The sequence below is a fragment of the Canis aureus genome, chromosome 19, assembly GCF_053574225.1.
Source record: "Canis aureus isolate CA01 chromosome 19, VMU_Caureus_v.1.0, whole genome shotgun sequence".
Classification (NCBI taxonomy): Eukaryota; Metazoa; Chordata; class Mammalia; order Carnivora; family Canidae; genus Canis; species Canis aureus.
In genome coordinates this window covers 23,536,493-23,556,428 of record NC_135629.1, presented here as the reverse complement: position 1 = coordinate 23,556,428, position 19,936 = coordinate 23,536,493, and the positions used below count along the sequence as shown (strand labels likewise).

Below are 19,936 nucleotides of genomic sequence, written 5' to 3'. Positions count from 1 at the left end.
ATTGCAAGACATCATAGGCCTACTTAATTATGAAATGGAAATCTTCTGTTCAATTTCTTCTGTTTGAAATATCTAAAAATAGCCCTTCAAATCTCCTCCTGAGGCCTCCTGAGCATGTGTCACACTGCCGAAAGGCAAAATACATCTGGCTCTAGGACAGGTAAAAAAAAAAAAAAAGATGACAGATAGATGATAGGCAGGTAAAAATATGGCAATAGAGAGAGATCTGGTATGGGTAAATTTGTTTTGGGAAGTTTCTTTGCCATATCCCTTTTGAAATCCAAGATGTGTCTTCAAGGATGTCAAGCTAAGCTTTTTCAAAAGCAGGAAACATATAAAAGAGTTTGATTTCTAGAATAAATTGGGAAAACATCTTACAGAGTTTTTTCATTCATTCCTACATTTAAGATACTGTTATTTTCAGCTAAATGGACCATCAACCTCCTCTTGCTTCTGTCCAAGCATTTATCATACTTTTTGCGACTATTTTGAGCCACATTTAGCTATAATGCTCTTCTTATGGCTCATTTCTGAGATGATGTTTTACCAAAAGTATAAATACTGAGTTTAAATGTTTTAAGACAATTCCTGCTAAATGGCATTACTATGAAATACAGGCTTTTTAATTGCATTTTTAGTAGTTCTTCTCAATGTATTCAACAAATATTTGAGTGCCTACTTGTGCTGGCGATTTATCAGTGAACAAAAAATTCATTCTTAGTAAATTTACCCTGGCTAGTGCCACCTGGAAGGCATTTTACTTGTTATTTACTCTGTGATGAGGTTCTTTTATTTCTGTGGGCTTTTATTTCAATGCTTTCAACTGAGGACCAAACATCTTCCCCTCTACCATCTCAGGGAGGTGATAAAGGCAAATGATATAGCACATATGGCAAGTCCCTGAGTATTCAAACTGGCATGTGTTATAAGCTATTATTATGAAAACTTTGATTCTCACAAATGCACAAGGTAGCATATATCCGAATGTTCATGGTTTAAGATACACATAATTTCAATGTTAGGAAAACAGAGGGAAAACCACATGAAACAGAAAAAGGTGAAATATTTATTATAAAGCTTGCAATAGCCCTTTAAAATATGATATTAGATTTCTTTGTTCCTTGCGGACTGGCCAGCCTTCAAACCAACTCTGATGTTTAGTTTAGTGACTTCACTTGGTAAATACTAATGGCTGGTTATTATGAGGAGGCACGCTTGCCTCTGTGTAGACAGAACTTAGAGCCTGCAAAATTCAATTTCTGTTACTGATCCTTTAAATTATTTCAGCATCTTGAAAAGAGCTTGAGGATTAAAACACACACATATGCACGCATGTGTATACACACACACACACGCACGCACACACATATTCACTTTTCAAGTCCCAAATGCTAAAACTGCAAGGTTAGCAGGTGTACTGAATATAGTTTAGTTCTCGATGACTACTCAAATTGTTTGGTGAACTATATGCAGTAATTCTGGGGCAAGAACCATTAATGTGATGGTGACGTATTGCCTTGGTTATACAGGAGTATGCTTTATGTTCTGTTAGGTTACATGGAACTGAGACCATTGGTTTCTCTTAGGACATTAGAAATAAGGATAGTAATAGACCTTTCCATGAATGTGTACTTAAAGGAAACATCTCTTTGCCATGAATGGGCAGCTAGAATAGTACTGAATTGTCAAAATACCTTTCTAGGTTGTAGGGAATGTTTCCCTCTCAAGAAACAGTCATGTATTGATTATTCAGGGCCTCATGTATTAACTTTGGGAAGGATTCATTTCTCCAGTGTTTCTCCCATCCCTGCTTTTTTGCTGCTTCTATGGTGACTTTGGCTCTAGTAAGAAGGAAAAAGAAAAGTCAGTGATATCCAGGGTAGTATGGATACTACCTATCCAGTTAGGATTCACTGGATTCCCTCTGCATATACTCTTAATGCTCCTCTGTCCCAGAGGCGATCAAAAGTTGGTGACTTATTTCCTTGGAATTCCAAGAGAAGATGTTTGAATTGAAGAGCAGAGATGTGTGTCTACCTAGACTTATAGCTGATTTTACAGCAATTCTCCTGAATGTTTCCATAAGGTACTTAGAGTGAACATAGCAACAAAGGTTACCATACATATGCTGAGATACCAGTGCTTTAAAAATCCCATCACACGATGTCCAAATTGTATTCCAATAAGTTCACTATATTAAATTTCAAGGTTACGAGTGCAGCATCAACTCTGGAAAATTGAATTTAGGAGCAGTAACTCCACCTTAAGTAGTGAAAACAAAGTAAGATTGAAAGCTGAAAAAGTCTAATTTTATGGTTGTTACTCAGAACTGATTTTCAATTTAACTTGATCTTTTTACAAGGCCGTTTTGAAAAATTGATCGATGTAGTTGTTAGTGTAAACCCCCATTTACTTTGCTCACTTGACCAATATTTACAGAGGGCCTCTAGCATAGGCCAGGCTCTGTGCCAGGGGTAAGGCCATAAACATGAATAAGAGCTGACCTGGTCCCAAGGAGTTAGGTTGTGGGTGGCGGATATATGAACCAACAATTCAACACAATGGGAGGAGAGTTAGGAGACACATTTAAAGGGTGTTCTGGAGGCTGGAAGAACTGACCCCCTTGTATGACACTGGTGATGGTGTATAAGGGGAAAAAAAGCCTTGCTTAATGGGCAGATACTGGAGCTGAGTTCTGAAGGATGAGTGGAATATTTGTCAGAGGGACAGGAAAGGAGAAAGGCAGTCAGTAGGGAAATGAGAACATAAAAGAGAAAAAGACATTCAGCAGGCTAAGCATGTAAAAAAAAGGCACAGAAGCTTGGCAAAGGCCGGGATAGTCAGGAAGCAAGGAGTTATTTCAGTTTGACCACAGGGGGAGTGTGGGAAGAGGCTCCAGTAATAAGCCAGGGCTTGCAGGTCCTTATAAGGTGCTGATATGGAACAGCAGTAGTAAGTAATAAAAGCAAAAATATTAACAGCAAAACAGTGTGCCGGACACTGTTCTATACACTTTGCATAGATTAACCTATCCACTGAGGCAGGTACTATTACTGCCCCCACATTAACAGTTGATAAAACTGAGGCTTAAAAAATGCAAGTACTATGCCCAGGTGAGAGCCAAGGCCATGAGCCAAAGGTGCCTGGTAGCAGCAGTGGGGGCTGCTAAGTGTTTTTTTTTTTTATTTTTAAAGATTTTATTTATTTATTCATGGTAGACAGAGAGAGAGAGAGAGAGAGAGAGAGAGAGAGAGAGAGAGGCAGACAAGGCAGAGACAAGGCAGAGGGAGAAGCAGGCTCCATGCAGGGAGCCCAATGCAGGACTGGATCCCAAGACTCCAGGATCACATCCTGGGCCAAAGGCAGGCACTAAACTGCTGAGCCACCCAGGGATCCCCTGGGGAAGTGCTAAGTCTTGTCGATTTCACTTTCTAAAATGCCTCAACCCTGCCATCCAATTGTTCATTCTTTAATCATTCACCCGCTCACTTATTTGTCCATTTAACAACCTTTTATGTAAGATAGAGGTTCTAGAGATTCCGATATAAAGAAAACCTGGCCACTATCCCTGATGTGTGAATTTATATTTAATGAAATAAAAATGTGTAATGACAAAATATCTCTGGACTCCTTCCCCATGCTGCACACTTACTCTCCAAACATAAGAACATGAAGAAAATAGGAAGAAAAGTGGACCGGATAAGGTTAAAGCAGCCTAAACATACATAAAATGTTGAAAGTCTAAAAAATGTAAAATATAGGCAGCTAGTGATCTCAACCAAGGAAAATCTATGCTCAAAAGAAAGAAATATTGCAAAACAATACAATGAATGGTCCAGGGTTGGGCATATGAATCAATTGTTTGGTTTTTTTTTGTATTTTTCTGCATTTTCTAAATTTTCTACAACAGGCAAGTATTATATTTACAATTGGAAGAAAACCCATTCTGGCAGTTGTCTTTAAGAGTAGAGCTTTTGCATTTCTAGATAAAGCAATTAGGAATTTTCAACTTCCATTAGATTTGCCCAGTGAAAAGATGACTGAGTGTTTTTCTAATGGAGGGAAAGCGATGAGCAAAATATTTTTATTCTCTTCACACAGCTTTAAAGAGGTAAAGTTCAGTGAATACACTGATTGCTTTTATCTTTATTTTTGTGATTTAAAATAATTCGAGCGTCTTGTTAAAAACATTATAAAAGCATTACTTAGGAAGCAAAAGTTCCATAATCTCAGAGATAATAGAAATTTAGGCTATGACATATTTTTTCCATTTTCTCCTATGAGTTCATTTTATATACATAAAAGTAAATAATAAAGTTAACAATCACAGTATATTTATGGTTCTATAACTTGATTCTTTTTAAACGTGACAATGTAGTTTGGGCACATTTCCATGTCAGTCCAGCAGGGCTATTCTACTCTTTTTTTTCTTTAATATTTTATTTATTTATTCATGAGAGACACAGAGAGACAGAGAGGCAGAGACACAGGCAGAGGGAGAAGCAGGCTCCATGCAGGGAGCTCGAAGTGAGACTCGATCCCAGGACTCCAGGATCACAACCTGACCTGAAGGTAGATGCTCAACCACTGAGCTACCCAGGTACCCAGGCTATTCTACTCTTGATGGCCACACAGTATCCTATCACATGAATGATTTGTCCTTTATTTAACTAATCCCTGTTAATTTAGGCAGTTTCCAGTTTCCTACTACTAGAAACAATTATTTAAGATCTTTTTGTATTTATCTTTTCATATTTCAGTAACATCTTCCATGGGATAATTCCTAAAGTTGGTGGACAGCTGGGTGAAAAGATATGTTCTTACTTTTAATGGACATGGCTAGACTGCCTTCAAAAACCACATGGGCTATTAAGAGAGCTCTGGCGCCTCCAGATTCACACACTTAAATGCAAACGGCATTAAGATTCTAAGACCATTATGCAATATGCTCTATCACTCTAAGTGGGTTAAGAATGTGTTTTAGGGATGCTAAGCTGAGGCTCTTGTCAAGTCTGCTAATGAAAGGGCACATCTAATAAGGTCTCAGTCAAGAAATGGGGTAAGAGGGAGGATAAGAATAAACATGACTGGATAGTCTTGCAATAACTAATTTTTAATAGGATTACTAATGGTTGGCTCTTTTGTGTTTCTACATTTATTCGAGGTACAAAGAGATGAGAGCTTTTTAGAAAAGAAAAAGTTGCACTGTGAAATCTGTTCAAGGCATTACTGAGCCAATTCCTGTTCCTTTTTGGTATGGTATCTACTCCTGCTCAGCCTGGAGAAGAGGAAGTATTAACTGGCTTACTACCCAAGTCAACATTTCTTGACTGACTCCAGAGATGTTTTGTTTAAAGAATCAGAATAGACCAGGATAAAATCTGGATTTTATCCTGTGGTCAGATCTAACGTAGGCTAATCCCGGGAAGCTTACAGTTGTCACTTTCTGCTTTATTACTTAATGGTATAGTATATATCCACAATGGCATTTTCACAAGTGTGGTCAGCAGTCCATTCATAAATATTGCTTGAAAGAAAAATTTCATAGGCAAGTAAGTTTGGACAATATTGGGTTAAACAAAATCACAAGTTTATGTATTGAAGAACTTCTTGAAGTCTTGAACATGTTTGAAGAATGTGGTGAATTTCCACTGAAGTGGTCTAATATTCAAAGTTTCTTAAACTCTTTTTGGTAAGAAAATAGCTTATGATCATGAGATAGATTCTTGAGCTGTAGATTTCTTTCCTTTTTTTTTAAGATTCATTTATATATTTGAGGGAGAGAGAATATGTGTGTGGGGAGAGGCAGAGAGAGTCTTAAGCAGACTCTATGTTGAGCACGGAGCCGAATACAGGGCTTGATTTCACCACTGAGATCACCACCTGAGCTGAAACCAAGAGTCCGATGTTTAACTGATGTACCACCCAGGCACTGGGAGCTGTAGATTTCAAGTACAGTATTTGTGTGTGTGTGCATGAGATTACAAACTCCTGATTCTCTTTGTGAGATTTCTTGAGTTGCAGAGTTAGGAAAATGTCTCACATTGCTTTTTATATTATTATGAATGAGTAATAAGATGCATCAAGGAATTCTGGGTATGTTCAGTCTTACCATAGTTCCTGGCATCTTTCAGAAATATTATGTCCTAGAAAGTATCATCATATATATTGCCTTTAAAGTAAACCAACACACATCTACACACAAATGTACAGATGAAAGGATCCTTTAGGACAGGCCATGGGAAGGTTCTAGTGCTAGAATACTGATAATGCAGCACTCATCAGAAATGCTGGCCCTTGGAGCATGTGGGTGGCTCAGCTGGTTAAGCATCTGCCTTTGGTTCAGTTCATGATCTCAGGGTCATGGATGGGATGGAGCCCCGTGTCAGGCTCCCTGCTCAGCGAGAAGTCTGCTTCTCCTTCTCCCTCTGTGTTCTCAATCTCTCTCAAACAAATAAAATCTTAACAAACAGAAAGAAAGAAAGAAAGAAAGAAAGAAAGAAAGAAAGAAAGAAAGAAAGAAGAAAATAAAAAATAAAAAAATAAAAAATAAAATACTGGCCCTTAATAGGAATGCAATAAATTTTTACTGACTAAATGAATGAAGGAAGGAATGAAAGGCAAATACTATGGTTTCTGGAGCTAGGCTGCCTAGTGATTACTCCGCTGCTAATGAGCAATTTAATTATGGGCAAATTATTTAACTTACTTATGTTTCCATATCCTCATTTGTCAAAGCAATAAATAACAGTATCAGTTGTTGAGAAGATTAAATGCACTCCTAAATGAAAAAAATCAATGCCTGCTGCTTGGGGAACTCTCAGGGAAGTCGAGCTGCCATCCTTGTCCTCACCCCAGTGCATGATCTCCACTGCAGAGCACCTTCTCAACCCCACTTGCTTTGCCTTTTCCTGCCTGTCCTTCATCATAAAAATTTTACACATAGCAAGAGACAAGGTGGCCAATACTCTTAATTTTCTAAGCAGGTCTTCAAATCACTGATTTTAAAAAAGGGGTCCTGGTGATAAATGTGGATTGATTATATGAAAGTCAGATGTGGTCCAAAAGGCCACACACATCTACAGTCCCGTTTCTTGCACTGAGGCTTCTACTAGCAGGCCACAGGCTGCCCAAGGTGGACCACTGCCCACACATTGAGCGCTGCTGCCAGGCTTCCCCAGTATCAGTTTCGGCATTTCCACATCATCGCCACCTGGCACAGGTGCTTGTTTTTGCAAAGGCAAGGTGTGCCCCTCTGCATTCTCACCAAGGAAGCCAAACAGGTTCAAGAGCCCTCACCTGATGGACAACTCAGACAACAGCACTCTCCTGGGGAACACTTGACCCACATGGGGGCTGTTTGTCACTTTCTGGTAGGTTCTGTTCCTACATGAGTGCTCAGGTGCTTCAGAAAGGATAAGGGTGGGCAGCCTGGGTGGCCCAGCGGTTTAGTGCCGCCTTCAGCCCAGGGCGTGATCCTGGGGACCTGGATCAAGTCCCACGTCAGGCTCCCTGCATGGAGCCTGCTTCTCCCTCTGCCAGTGTTTCTGCTTGTCTCTCTGTGTGTCATGAATAAATAAAATCTTAAAAAAAAAAAAAAAAAAAAAGAAAGGATAAGGGTGTTTTGTCCCCCAGCCCAACTTGTGGAAGCCACTTGGCTCCTGGTATCTGGAGGTGCCTATACCACCATGGGCTAAGAGCATTAGCATGTACAACACAGTTTGGAATAAGAGAAAGGAGCTTCAACTTCAGATGACACTGATACGCCTCCGCCATGGGGAGAGGATAGACAACCCTCACCCAACCAGCAGCAGTAATATGTAGCTGTTAAAGTCCTAGATTCTGGCATCACACTGTTTGGGATGAATGTTAGCTCCTCTACTTATTAGCTATGTGACCCTCTGTAGGTTAGTTTACCTCTCTACCTCAGTAGTCCCACCTATAAAATGGGGGCAATAACAGAACTTAGATAAGGTCTGGAGTGAGAACTAAATGAATGAATATACACGGTAAGCACCTAGAAAATTATATGTATTCAATACTTATTATGGGCGGTGACCTGCCCTCCCTGTAACAATAGCCCCCAACCTCTAAGTTATGGAGGACACTTTTATTTCCCTGGAGCCATGATCAAACAAAAGCTAAGACAAACGAGAGGGGCTTTAATGGACCATAATGTCTTGTTGGGATAATTTTCCTAGGATACTTTTCCCACCTACTCACTCTGTGATGTTAAGCAAATGACTAAACCTGCCTGTACCTCTGCTCTTTTATTTTATTTATTTATTTTTTGCTCTTTTATTTCCAAAGATTTTATTTATTTATTTGACAGAGAGAGAGACAGACAGACAGAGAGAGAGCACACAAACAGGGGGAAGGGTAGAGGCAGAGGCAGAAGCAGATCACCCTTGAACAGGGAGCCCGACTTGGGGCTCTATCTCAGGACCCTGGGATCATGACCTGAGCCGAAGGCAGACACTTAGTCGACTGAGCACTGAGGTGCCCCTATTCTTTTATTTCTAAAAGAAGATCACACATTTTCTTCTTCGTGGGCTATAGTGAGAATCAAATGCAGGGAAATGTGTACCACTTAGCCTAGTACTGGCACACACACACAAATGTGCAGAAAAGGCTCTGCAGATGTTTCTTTCACTCCTATAGTCTCAGAGCAGGAAAACAATTTCATACCTTCCTCTCCTCTCTTATTCTTAAGGTGAAATGGCTTTTCTGCTTTAACTGCTAGGAAAAAAGAGGAGAAATGAAACAGTGGTCTCTGGACCTTGATTCGTATGTTTCAAAGCCAGGTTCAACTCATATTTAAACATTCTGCATTGCTTAACACACAGAAAACCCAGCAGTTCTTCAACTAAAGTGCTCGGGAAAATCACCAAAGAACCTTGGTGAAAAGGTTGATTTCCATCTCTCTTTTCAATTCTGATTCCGTGGTCTGGAGAGGGGCAAAAAGGCAAGAGCTTGTTCATTAAAATGCTCATTAAAAATGAGCATTTGTTGTAAATCTGATAAAAGTAGTCAAAGGTCAGTCACACAATAAGAAATGCTGCCCAGATCATTTTAGAATGGAAAAAAAATGGCTCAGCAACTCAAGGAAAAAAATCACAAACTCCTCAGAGCATTTCCAGTTACAAACAGCCTCAAACGGTGCTGGCAGGGAGCAGGACACAAGAAGTAACTGCTAAATAAATATTCTCTTATGTACTTAGTTCTAGCCATGGTTGACTTTGGCCTATATACCAATGGCTTCATAATTGAAGTCTACCAGAACTAGTTTTCTGTAAGATTAATATTGGTATTTAATTGATACTAAAATAAAGAGAGCAAAGTCCAATAGGTTTTAACTTTTTAAAATAAAATATTAGATTATACATTAAATTTTCTCCCTTATGGAATCATTTTTACTCATTTTTTGCTGAAAATTATCATTAGAGTTACCATAGCACTGCTAAGTGATATTCAGTAATACTTGGAAAATGAAATTTTTTAGCATTTTGGATGTTTAATTTCTCAGTAAGTTTTATAAACATTTCATAGTTAATGCTAGTCAAATGATACAACAGACAGCTGTTTGTTTATCTCTTGACTTCTTGGGATTCAAGCTTTCATCATCGACAACATCCATTCATTTATTGACTTAGTCTACAACAATTCATTGAATGCCCAATCATTACCACACTGTGTACCTGGGGTTTTGCTTTGAAATAAAAATGAAAAATTTCTGTCCTTTTTTTCAGAATCTCCCAGGATATCCAAACTCAAAAGTGAGGCCCAATATTTCTTTCAACACAAAGCTACCAATGGCTTCTTCACTATACAATATGGACAATGATATTTACAAAACGACTGGGAACCACCCAGTGCTTCAAATGACATACTCACAGAGGTGATTTTTTTAATAAAGATTTTATTTATTTATTTATTTATTTATTTATTTATTCATTCATTCATTCATTAATTCATTTATTCATGACAGAGAGAGAGGCAGAGACACAGGCAGAGGGAGAGGGAGAGAAGCAGGCTCCATGCAGGGAGCCCGACATGGAACTCGATCCCCAGTCTCCAGGATCACACCCTGGGCCCAAGGCGGTGCCAAACTGCTGGGCCACTAGGGCTGCCCCAGAGGTGATTTTTTAAAATATAAATCCACATTTACATAGCTATGCAGAGCTTCAGTGACCGTATGAAACTTTATCACAAGTCCTATTTCTTACTAACCAAGCATGCAAAGAGATACTGTGGCTTTGTCAGTATTTACAAATAAGAGCTCCCTTTTCCTTGCCGGTATGTTTCTGTCCTCAGTGGAAGGAAGGAGCCGGCAGACGGGGACAACTGTTTGGTGGGGAGAAAGAAGTGTGGGTAGTTGATAATTAGAGGTGCTGGACATATCACTGGTGGGAAGAATGTCCTCGGCATGATATGGAAGGAAGCCCCGTTCACTCTCATATCCAGCGTTGAGCCCTGAATTAACAGCAGCTATCATCACAGCAGTGACTGACTTGTGCCAATCAGTAACCCACCTACGTGTGTTCTATAGACGAGACTATGTTCTCATAAAACTTATTTACTCCTGTGTCTGTGATTCAGATGATATTTCTTATGTGCGATGTTCTTAAATTATATGTCTTAAGAAGTTACTTGAAAGCTGCTTTACCACACGGCTACTTGATCCTGTTATCTTATCATTTCCCAGATACTATAACATCTCTTGGGATTGTTACTAGCCATCTGCGTACTGCTTAGACAGAAAATATTCAACTCTAAATTCTTACAACTGAATTTTAAAAAATTATTGAAATAATATTCTTAGGTCATAGTGCCTAACTCCTATATTTTTGTAAAAGTTCTGAATTCTTTGACAAGTCATGAAACACTCCTACTTAGAGAAGATATCTCAAGAACTGACATTCATAAGATGGAGTAGAAGTTAAAAGAACTCTACTTTTCAGTACTTCCTCAAGACCAACAGAATTTAGCCTACAAAGCTACTAGAGAAATATGAGTTAAAATTTGCATTTTATCTTTCTTTACATAACAACCGAGCAAAGAAACAATCAAGGAAACTGTTTCATTGGACCATGGCCAGCTAGGTAGTAGAAAATATAACAAAGGGTAATTGTATTTCTCCACATAGGAGATGACCAACGGTGGTTTATGAAATATTTTCTCCTGACTCAGTAAATGCTACATTTGCTATATAGGTATCTACTTATCAGTCAACTCTTGGAGTTCTTAAGGAAGCTTAAGTCTCAATAAAGAGAGGCTATAATAAAGTCTTTGGTGCTGAAGACTTTCACTTTTCCCATAGAATTAACCAAAAACTCTGATTTGAATACTTCTGCTTCTAGCCAAGATGGATTAACAGGGACTGGATTTACCTTCTCATCTGAAAAAAACCTGAGAAATGAGCCAATCAATATGAAACAAAGTTTTCAAAACACTGAATAAAAAAAAATACTGAATAAAAGGCAACAAAGGCAACAAAGGGCAGTAAACCCTATGACTGTACCTCCTTACTGCCATGAGAATGTTTCTAGGTTGTGAAGGTGTTACACAGATGAAGCACATTGGACTTTCTGAGTTGAGGAGACATAGCTGAGAGGCTGGGGAGACCAAAATGGATAGAGTTTTCAGAACAGAGTGCCAGAGAAAGGAGAGCTGCACAGAGAGAATCCTGAGATATGTAAAATACTGATTATTGCATGCATGGAAGGAGACTGCCCAAGCCTGGGGAAAGAACTATCCAAGAAGATGAAAGGAAAGAGTACCTGGTCTTCACACAGAGCTGGTTCTCACAGAAATAACTCATAATTCATGAGGCATTGAGTAGAGTACTTAGGAAGGTCTTGCCTCAGTAACAGGGAATAATTTGTTCTAGAGTGAGCACTGCACTAGGCCAGCCTAACAAATAATAAAACTAAGACTTAAGAAAAGTCAAAATGCATCTAAGTAATTAAATTTTATTCCAAAACAAGTGTCAAGAATATTTATAGGAATATAAAAATATACAGCAGGCAAAAAAGTTAAATTAAACAATGTTCAGCATTTATTCAAATATTATCAGGCATGCAAAACAGACAGGAAAACATGACCTATAATAAGGAGAAAAATGAATCAGTTAACACCTATCAGAACTGACATAGATATTAGAATAAGTAGAGAAAGGCTTTGAAAAAATTGTTGTAACTGTTTGAATTGTATGTTCAAAAAATTAAGTAGCCACATACAAGATATAAAAAAGATCCAAATCAAACTTGTAAAGATAAAATATCAATATACTCGATGAGACCAATGGCAGATTAGATTGCAAAAGAAAAGATATAAATTGAATACAGAGTAATAGAAACTATCCAAAATAAAGCATACACACAAAAGTAACTAAATAAGAGCATCATTGGGCTGTGGGATAATTTGAGATTGCTCAGTATATGTGTAATTAGAGTTTGGAAAGGAGGCATGGGTGGGAACAGGAAAAAATATTTGAAGAAAAAATGGCTGAGCTATTTCCAAAATTGATGAAAACTAAAAGCTCACAAACTCAAGATGCTCAATAAACACCAAAAACAAGAACCATGAAGAAAAACTATACCATAATACCTCATAATAAAAAGGGCTGATAAAAAGAAAATCTTAAAAAGCAGACAGAAGTATCAAATGTTTATACAAAACCAACAATGTCATGTGCATCTATAACATATCAAAAAGTGAAATGTATGGAACTGATAGCATAAAGGCTGATGGGGGGGGAGAGGTAAATATATTATTGTAAGATTCTTGTGTTACATGTGAAATTATCTTATGTCACTTGAAGGTAGATGTAATAAGTTAAAGATGTATGCTTTATGGGTGCCTGGGTGACTCAGTCAGTTAAGCTTCAGACTCTTGATTTCAGCTCAGGTCATGATTTCAGGGTCGTGGGACCAAGCACCTTGTTGGGCTCTGCCCTCAGCAAGGAGTCTGCTCGAGATTCTTTCTTCCCCTCTGCCTTTGCCCTTCCCCCCCCGACTCACTTTCTCTCTCAAATAATAAATAAATAAATCTTTAAAAAAAAGATGTATACTATAAACCCTAAAGCAACAATGAAAATAACAAAACAGAGAGTTATAGCAAATAATCCAACAAAAGGGTAAAATGGAATCATACAATACACAATAAACCCAAAAGCAGGCAGGGAAAGGAAAAAAATAACAGATGGGACAAACAGAAAACAAATAGGAAGATGACAGACTTAAACTTAACCATGTCAAAAATCATACTACATGTAAATAGTATATATAACCAGTTAAGATACAGAGATCGCCAAAATGCATTAAAAAATCAAGATGACAACATAGTGTTGTCTACAAAAAATGCACTTCAAATATACAGATACAAGTAGTTTAAAAGGATGAGAAAAGATTTACCATGATAACACAAATAATAGAAGAAACCCGAAGTGATTACATTAATATCAAACAAAGCAGACTTCAGAAAAGAGAATATTACCAGGATAAAGAGGATCATTTTATAATGATAATCAAGAGGGCATAGCAATTTTAAATGTTTATGCCCTAATAACAGAACTTTGAAATGCATGAAACAAAACTGATATGTTAATTAGGTGAACTTGCAAAAAGAAACAGAAACATCCATAGTAATAGCCACAGATTTCAATACTCCTCTGTCAATAACTGATATAAGAAGTAGAGAGACAATAAGCAAAATACAGTAGACTTCAACAACATTACCAACCAAGTCAACCTAATTAAAACTATGGTATATTCTGGGTCATGAAACAAGTCTCAATAAATTAAAAAGGATTTAATTCATACAAAGTGTGTTCTCTGACTACAGTGGGATGTCTGCTTTTCTCTCTCTCTCCCCCCCAAACCCTGCTTTGCTCTCTCTCTCTCTCTAAGAAATAAATAAAATCTTTAAAAAAAATGGCTAAGATGGAATGCCTGGGTGGCTCAGTAGTTGAGCATCTGCCTTTGGCTCAGGTCCTGATCCCGGGGTCCTGGGATCGAGTCCCACAACTGGCTCCCCATAGGAAGCATGTTTCTCCCTCTGCCTGTGTTTCTGCCTCTCTCTGTGTTATCTCTCATGAATAAATATTTTTTCTAAAGATTTTATTTATTTGTGAGAGACACACACACAGAGAGGCAGAGACACAGGCAGAGGGAGAAACAGGCTCCATGCAAGGAGCCTGACGCAGGACCTGATCCCGGGCCCCCAGGATCAAGCCCTGGGCTGAAGGCGGCACTAAGCCACTGAGCCATCCGGGCTGCCCTCTCATGAATAAATAAATAAAATCTTTAAAACAAAGCAGAAATCTTGATTCCTTCTAAAAAAAATGGCTAAGATATTTCCAAACTGATTAAACTATAAGCTCAAAGTCCAAGATCCTCAATAAACATTAATCACAAGAACCATAAAGAAAGTTAAACTAATATACCTCATAATCAAAAGCAATGATAAAATTCACAGAACACTCTACCCAGTGACAGCAGAATACACATTCTTCTCAAGTGTACACGGATCATTTGTCAAGATGGGACATATTCTGGGTCATAAAACAAGTCTCAATAAATTTAAAAAGATTTAACTCCTCTGACCACAGTGGGGTTATATTAGAAATAAATAACAGAAAGATCTCTAAAAATCCCCAAATATTTGGAAACCAAACTGCACTATTCTAAAGGACAATCACTGAATTGATTCACTGAAGATATATAAAAGAGGAATTTGGAAATATTTTGAAGTAAATAAAAATGAAAACACAACATATCAGAATTTGTGGGATACTACAACATATCAGAATTTGTGGGATACTATAACAAATAGATAACAATTTCTTAGGGAGAAACTGTATATACTAAATGCCTGTATTTGAAAAGAGCATCCTTAAACAGTGATCTTAGTTTCTATCTTAAGGAACTAGAATAAGAAGAACCAATGAAACCCAAAGAAAAGGGAAAAAAGTAAATAATAAAGATAAAAGATAAAGATAATAAAGATCATAGCAGAAGTCAGTGAAGTAGAAACCAGAAAAACAACAAAGTCACTGAAACCAAAAACTGGTTCTTTAGAAGCTCAAGAGTGATCAACTTCTAAGCAGACTGATTAGAAAAAAAAGAGAAAGCCACCAAATATTAATATCAGGATCAAAAGAGGTAACAGCTCTATAGACTACATTAGGAGGGTGGTGAGGAAATATTTTAAACAACTACATCTATAAATTTGACAACTAATAAAAAAGCAGGCAGACTAGAAAGGAAGTAAAACTATCTTTATTAGTGGATGCCACGAACACCCATAAAAAAAACCTGATGGAATCTACAAAAAAAGCTACCAAAAATGATAAGTGAGTTTAGGAATGTTGCAGGATTCAAGAGCAATATACAAAAATCAATCGTATTACTATATACTAGAATTAAACGCTCAGAAATTGAAATAAAGATTCCATTCATAAAGATACCATTTACAATTGTATCAAATAATATAAATATGGAAGAGTTAGGGACAAATCTGACAAAAGACCTGTATGCTAAAATCTATAAACTGCTGAGAAAAACAAAAACGAAAACAAAAACAAAAACAAAAAAACACTGCTGAGAGAAATTAAAGATGACCGAAGTAAATGGAGATGTATACCCTGTGTCATGGGTCTGCCAACTCCGTATTGCTAGGTTGTCAATTCTACATTGGCCTATAGAATCAGTGCAATCCTAATGAAAATCTCATCAGGTTTTTTTTGTTGTTGTTGTTGCTCTGTTTCTTTTTTTTTAATTGACAAGTTGATTCTAAAATTTATATGGAAATGCAAAAAACAAAATAATTACAAAACGTTGAAAAAGAAAAATGCTACAGTTTGTTCTGATTTCAAGACACATTCTAAACCTATAGTAATCAAAACAGTATGTTATTGAGAAAAGGTTGACAAATAGATCAATGAAACAAAATACAGTGTCCAGAAATAAACTCATGCATATATGGACAACTGATTTTTGAAAACCACTTTGGAAAACAGTGTAACAGTACCTTAAAAAGTTAAGCTACCATAAGATCTGGCCATTCTGCTCCTACGTATTTACCCAAGAAAAAAGAGAGTATGTGTATATGCAATGACTTGTACATGAATGTTCATTGTGTTTTTACTTGTAAAAGTCCGCAAATTGGCACAACCCAAATGTCCGTTAACAAGTGAATGGATCATTTTGTAACATACATGTGTATCAGATCATCCTATTATACTCCTTAAATTTACAGAGTGTAATATGTTAATTGTATCTCAGTAAAGCTAGGAAAAAAACCCACGGGAGAATTGAAAAACAATTTAAGGTACATCCATACAATGGAATATTTCAGCAATAAAAAGGAATGGGCCATTGATACACATAACAACACAGATGAATCTCAAAATAATCATACTCATTGAAAGAAGACAAAATGATGGGGCTCTTGAGTGGCTCAGTTGGTTAAGCATCTGCCTTCAGCTCAGGTCATGATTTCAGGGGTCCTGGGACTGAACCCCACATCTGGCTCCCTACTTATGAGGGAGTCTGTTTTCCCTCTCCCGTTGCCCCTTCCCCCGCCACTTGCTCTCTCTCTCTCTCAAATAAATAAATAAAATCTTAAAAAAAAAAAAAAAAGAAAGAAGACACATTATCTATTGTATGATTCCATCTATATACAACTCTAGAAAATGTGAATTGCTCCTTTGTGAGAAAAAGCAGATGTGTAGTTGCTGGGCATATTCACTACCTTGATTTTGGCGATCATTTCATGGGTACCTTGATTTTGGTGATCACTTCATGGCTAAGATATGTTAAAACTTATAAGACTGTACACTTCAAATATGTATAGTCACTTATTTCTCAATATAGTTGTTTTTTAAAAAATCCAACAAAAACTCTGCTCCGTCTGAGTCTTCTATCAATTAAAACTGTGGGTGTGTGCAGTAAGCCACCCTTAACATTTTGGGGGCCTAGGGGAAATGTACCCGTGTAGGCTCCCTAACCCATATAGAGCCTGTCCCCTTGTCTTTCTAGGCCAGGCACCCTGGTCACCTCTCAGATTTAGGGTGATGTATCTGGACAGCAAGGGATCCCATTGGCCTTGGAAGTGGGCATGGGCTCTGCGATCCTGAATGCTGAGACTGTAACCTAGAATGGAGAAGTTTGGTCTAGATGTGCATATTTGGGTTCACAGACTCCCTGTTCTGGCCAAGGGTGTGGTTTGAGGAGGTCAGAGTGGGGGCCTTGAAAGCAATCATTGTCTGCAAGGAGGTAAGATCAAAATTGAGAATGCTTTATTGCAATTTGACATCCAGGCATGGGATCATTTTTCTGGCAATTCATGTTAACTGAATTTTACAAAAGCAATGTGTCCTTCATAGATTGGATACAAATAAAAAACAATAAAACAAAAAACTAGTCCCTCACCACAGATAACTGAGACATGGCTTTAAAACACATGGCTCCGAGCAGAGACCCCTAAATAAGATTGGTTTTGAATTATGGAAATCTTACTTAATAGAGTATGCAAAATTTCCAGCATGACTTTTCTGAGGTTTCAATCACAATCTGATGGATCCATCTTTGTGTATTTCTGGATTATTCTGTGTGGAGTATTAGGGGCATTTAAGGTAGTGGTAATTGTCTCTGAGCATGAGTCCCCTGCAGATGGCTGTCTTTCACAGTCAGAATTTGAGAAGAGCTGCCTTTTGTGTAAATTTTAATTTTTTTTTTAATGGCAGGGTAGGAAATATCAGTAGAAAAGATTATGGCTATTTTCTTTGAACACGAAAATATAGGCAACACCATTTCTCTATTCTGGAATCATTCACTGAACATAACAAGTGGGGTACATTACCTTGTGTACACAGGACTTTGCATTCAGGAAAAACAGCTCCACGGTGGTTTTATCCTTTAAAAACGATATGCTCTCAATGTAAAACCTGAAAAATAATACAGAAGTTTGTTTCTTCAGATTTCTTTCCCTCACTCAGCATGATGTCATGTCCTCATCTAGCGTCCCCAAAAGCAGAGGGGATTTTGAGGAACTAGGAAATGGTTGTGCTTTTTTTGCGTTTTATAACAAATAGATAACACATAGGTATGGCTACAGGTATGTACATATATGTGCCTATGGACATAGGCGTATATGCGGATAAAATCTCTTAACAGACAGTATTTGTGTGTTGGATGGTGAATTCAACAGAAATCCAAAATGGTACCCAACTGCAAACCCAGCTTTATCTGTGTTGATCATTCTTTGACACATGTTCTGGGAGCTCGTCATACCTCGGACAGCTTCAAAACAAAGCCCAGGTGAGCTTTGAGGGTTGAAAGTAGAAGTCGCCTGAGTAAGAACTACATAATGGAACCCTGAGGTCTGCTCTGGTTTTCCAAGTTGAAGTGGGTTGTGAGGTCCCCAAGCCCACCTTGCCCCTCTCTACCAGGCAAATTTCAATCGCACACTGCTCCTTCCCTGGCATCCTTCCAAGCCAGGATTTTCTCTTGGCTGGAAGCCAAGCCCTTAGGAGCACTTAACCTTGGACTTTTTTTCATGTAAATCAGAGTATTTGAGGCCTCCCTCCACTTCCTTTTCTGGGCTTTTGCTCTTTCTGTTTGTGAGGCCACCGATGGCAGGTTCCTGCTCTAAGGAGAGTTCTGACAGCCCCATGTAAGGAGGGGAGGAGAGTCCTTCACAACTGTCTGTTTTTGAACCCCTGTAATGATGAGGCTGGCCTGTGAACGCTGGGCTCCGGGTGGGTGAGTGGGCCAGCCCACGCACAGAAGTTTTTCTTAAGTGTTAGAGCCTTCCTTGATGAATAATGCATGAAGAGACCTAATGCCCCAAGACAGCACACAGCTCAGCTCAGGTCCTGGAAGAGAAACCTGCTCTCTGATTGGTGAGAGTTAAGATCAACCAGGGCTCATGTGGCTGGGGAGCCTGACCTTAGCTCTGCACCATTATGACAGGCGTTGGGCGTTTGTTCTCCCTTCCCCCCCAACGACGACAGAAAGTTGGATAAATAAAAGAAACTGAAAAGGGCTGCGGATAATTTTATCACAGAGATGGCAAAGCCATTTGAAGAATTCCACCTCTAATGTTGAATCATCAAGGGGAGTTCCAGAAAGAGATGGAGTCCTCTATATATTTCCTTACAAGGGTTTATTTCAGAAGTGAGATTCATGAAGATCGATGATGATGATGATCTACTTTATGACAAAGGAAAGTAAAGGACTCACACAGGGAGGGAAATGTGGGGCTGGCAGGGAACAGGCTCTAGAATCAGAAAGATGGAGATAGGGAGTCCCCTCCTCCATCACTTATTAGCTGTGTGGCCTTGGGCAAGTTCATCGGCTTTGTGCCTCTTCTAAAATGAGTGTCATGACTGCACTTATCTCAAGGTTTGGGGGGATTGTGAAAGGACGAAAGGAGATAATATGTGGAAAGCACTCACGAAATATTAAGCTGTTAATAAAAACCCATTCTCTGGAATGTAATGCTGTGTGGCCCAGGGCAAGCAGCTACAGCTTGTGTCTCAGATCTCAACCCTCCAGCAGCAGTGGCAGCTGGCCCAGGGGCGTCCTTGCTTTGTGGTCCTCAGTGCAGTGACTCGTTGGCTTCTGCCCTGCCAGCTCCTACTGCTGGCTTGCCCTTCTTCTTCTGACTGGTGGCTTCTGTTTAGGGCCTCCATCTGCCTCGACTGTGTCTCACTCCCTCCGAGGGGTCATACGTGCTTTGTCCACTCCTTAGCTCATATAAGGAGTCTCTCTGGGTTGAGCACTCTTCCTTCCAGGCCAGCTAACTCAATGGCTGCATCCTGAAGGACCTTCTAGTTAACTAGGTGGTGGTGGTGGCATTTGCCTGCTTTCTTTGCTCCTACAAGTGCTTTTATCCCTGTCAACTGAGGTAACAGGAGCAGGTTTCTGGC

At 38.6% G+C, this 19,936-nt stretch overlaps 1 protein-coding gene across 4 annotated transcripts in view; it reads right to left on the bottom strand.

Annotated features, from left to right (window-relative positions):
- FRMD4B (FERM domain containing 4B) overlaps nt 1-19,936 on the bottom strand; it is a 319,973-nt gene that overhangs the window by 79,979 nt on the left and 220,058 nt on the right. For all 4 annotated transcript variants that reach the window (XM_077858098.1, XM_077858096.1, XM_077858097.1 and 1 more), the window contains one exon: nt 17,866-17,950. In XM_077858098.1, coding sequence (XP_077714224.1) covers nt 17,866-17,950 — 85 coding nt within the window. The remainder of the gene's footprint in view (nt 1-17,865; nt 17,951-19,936) is intronic.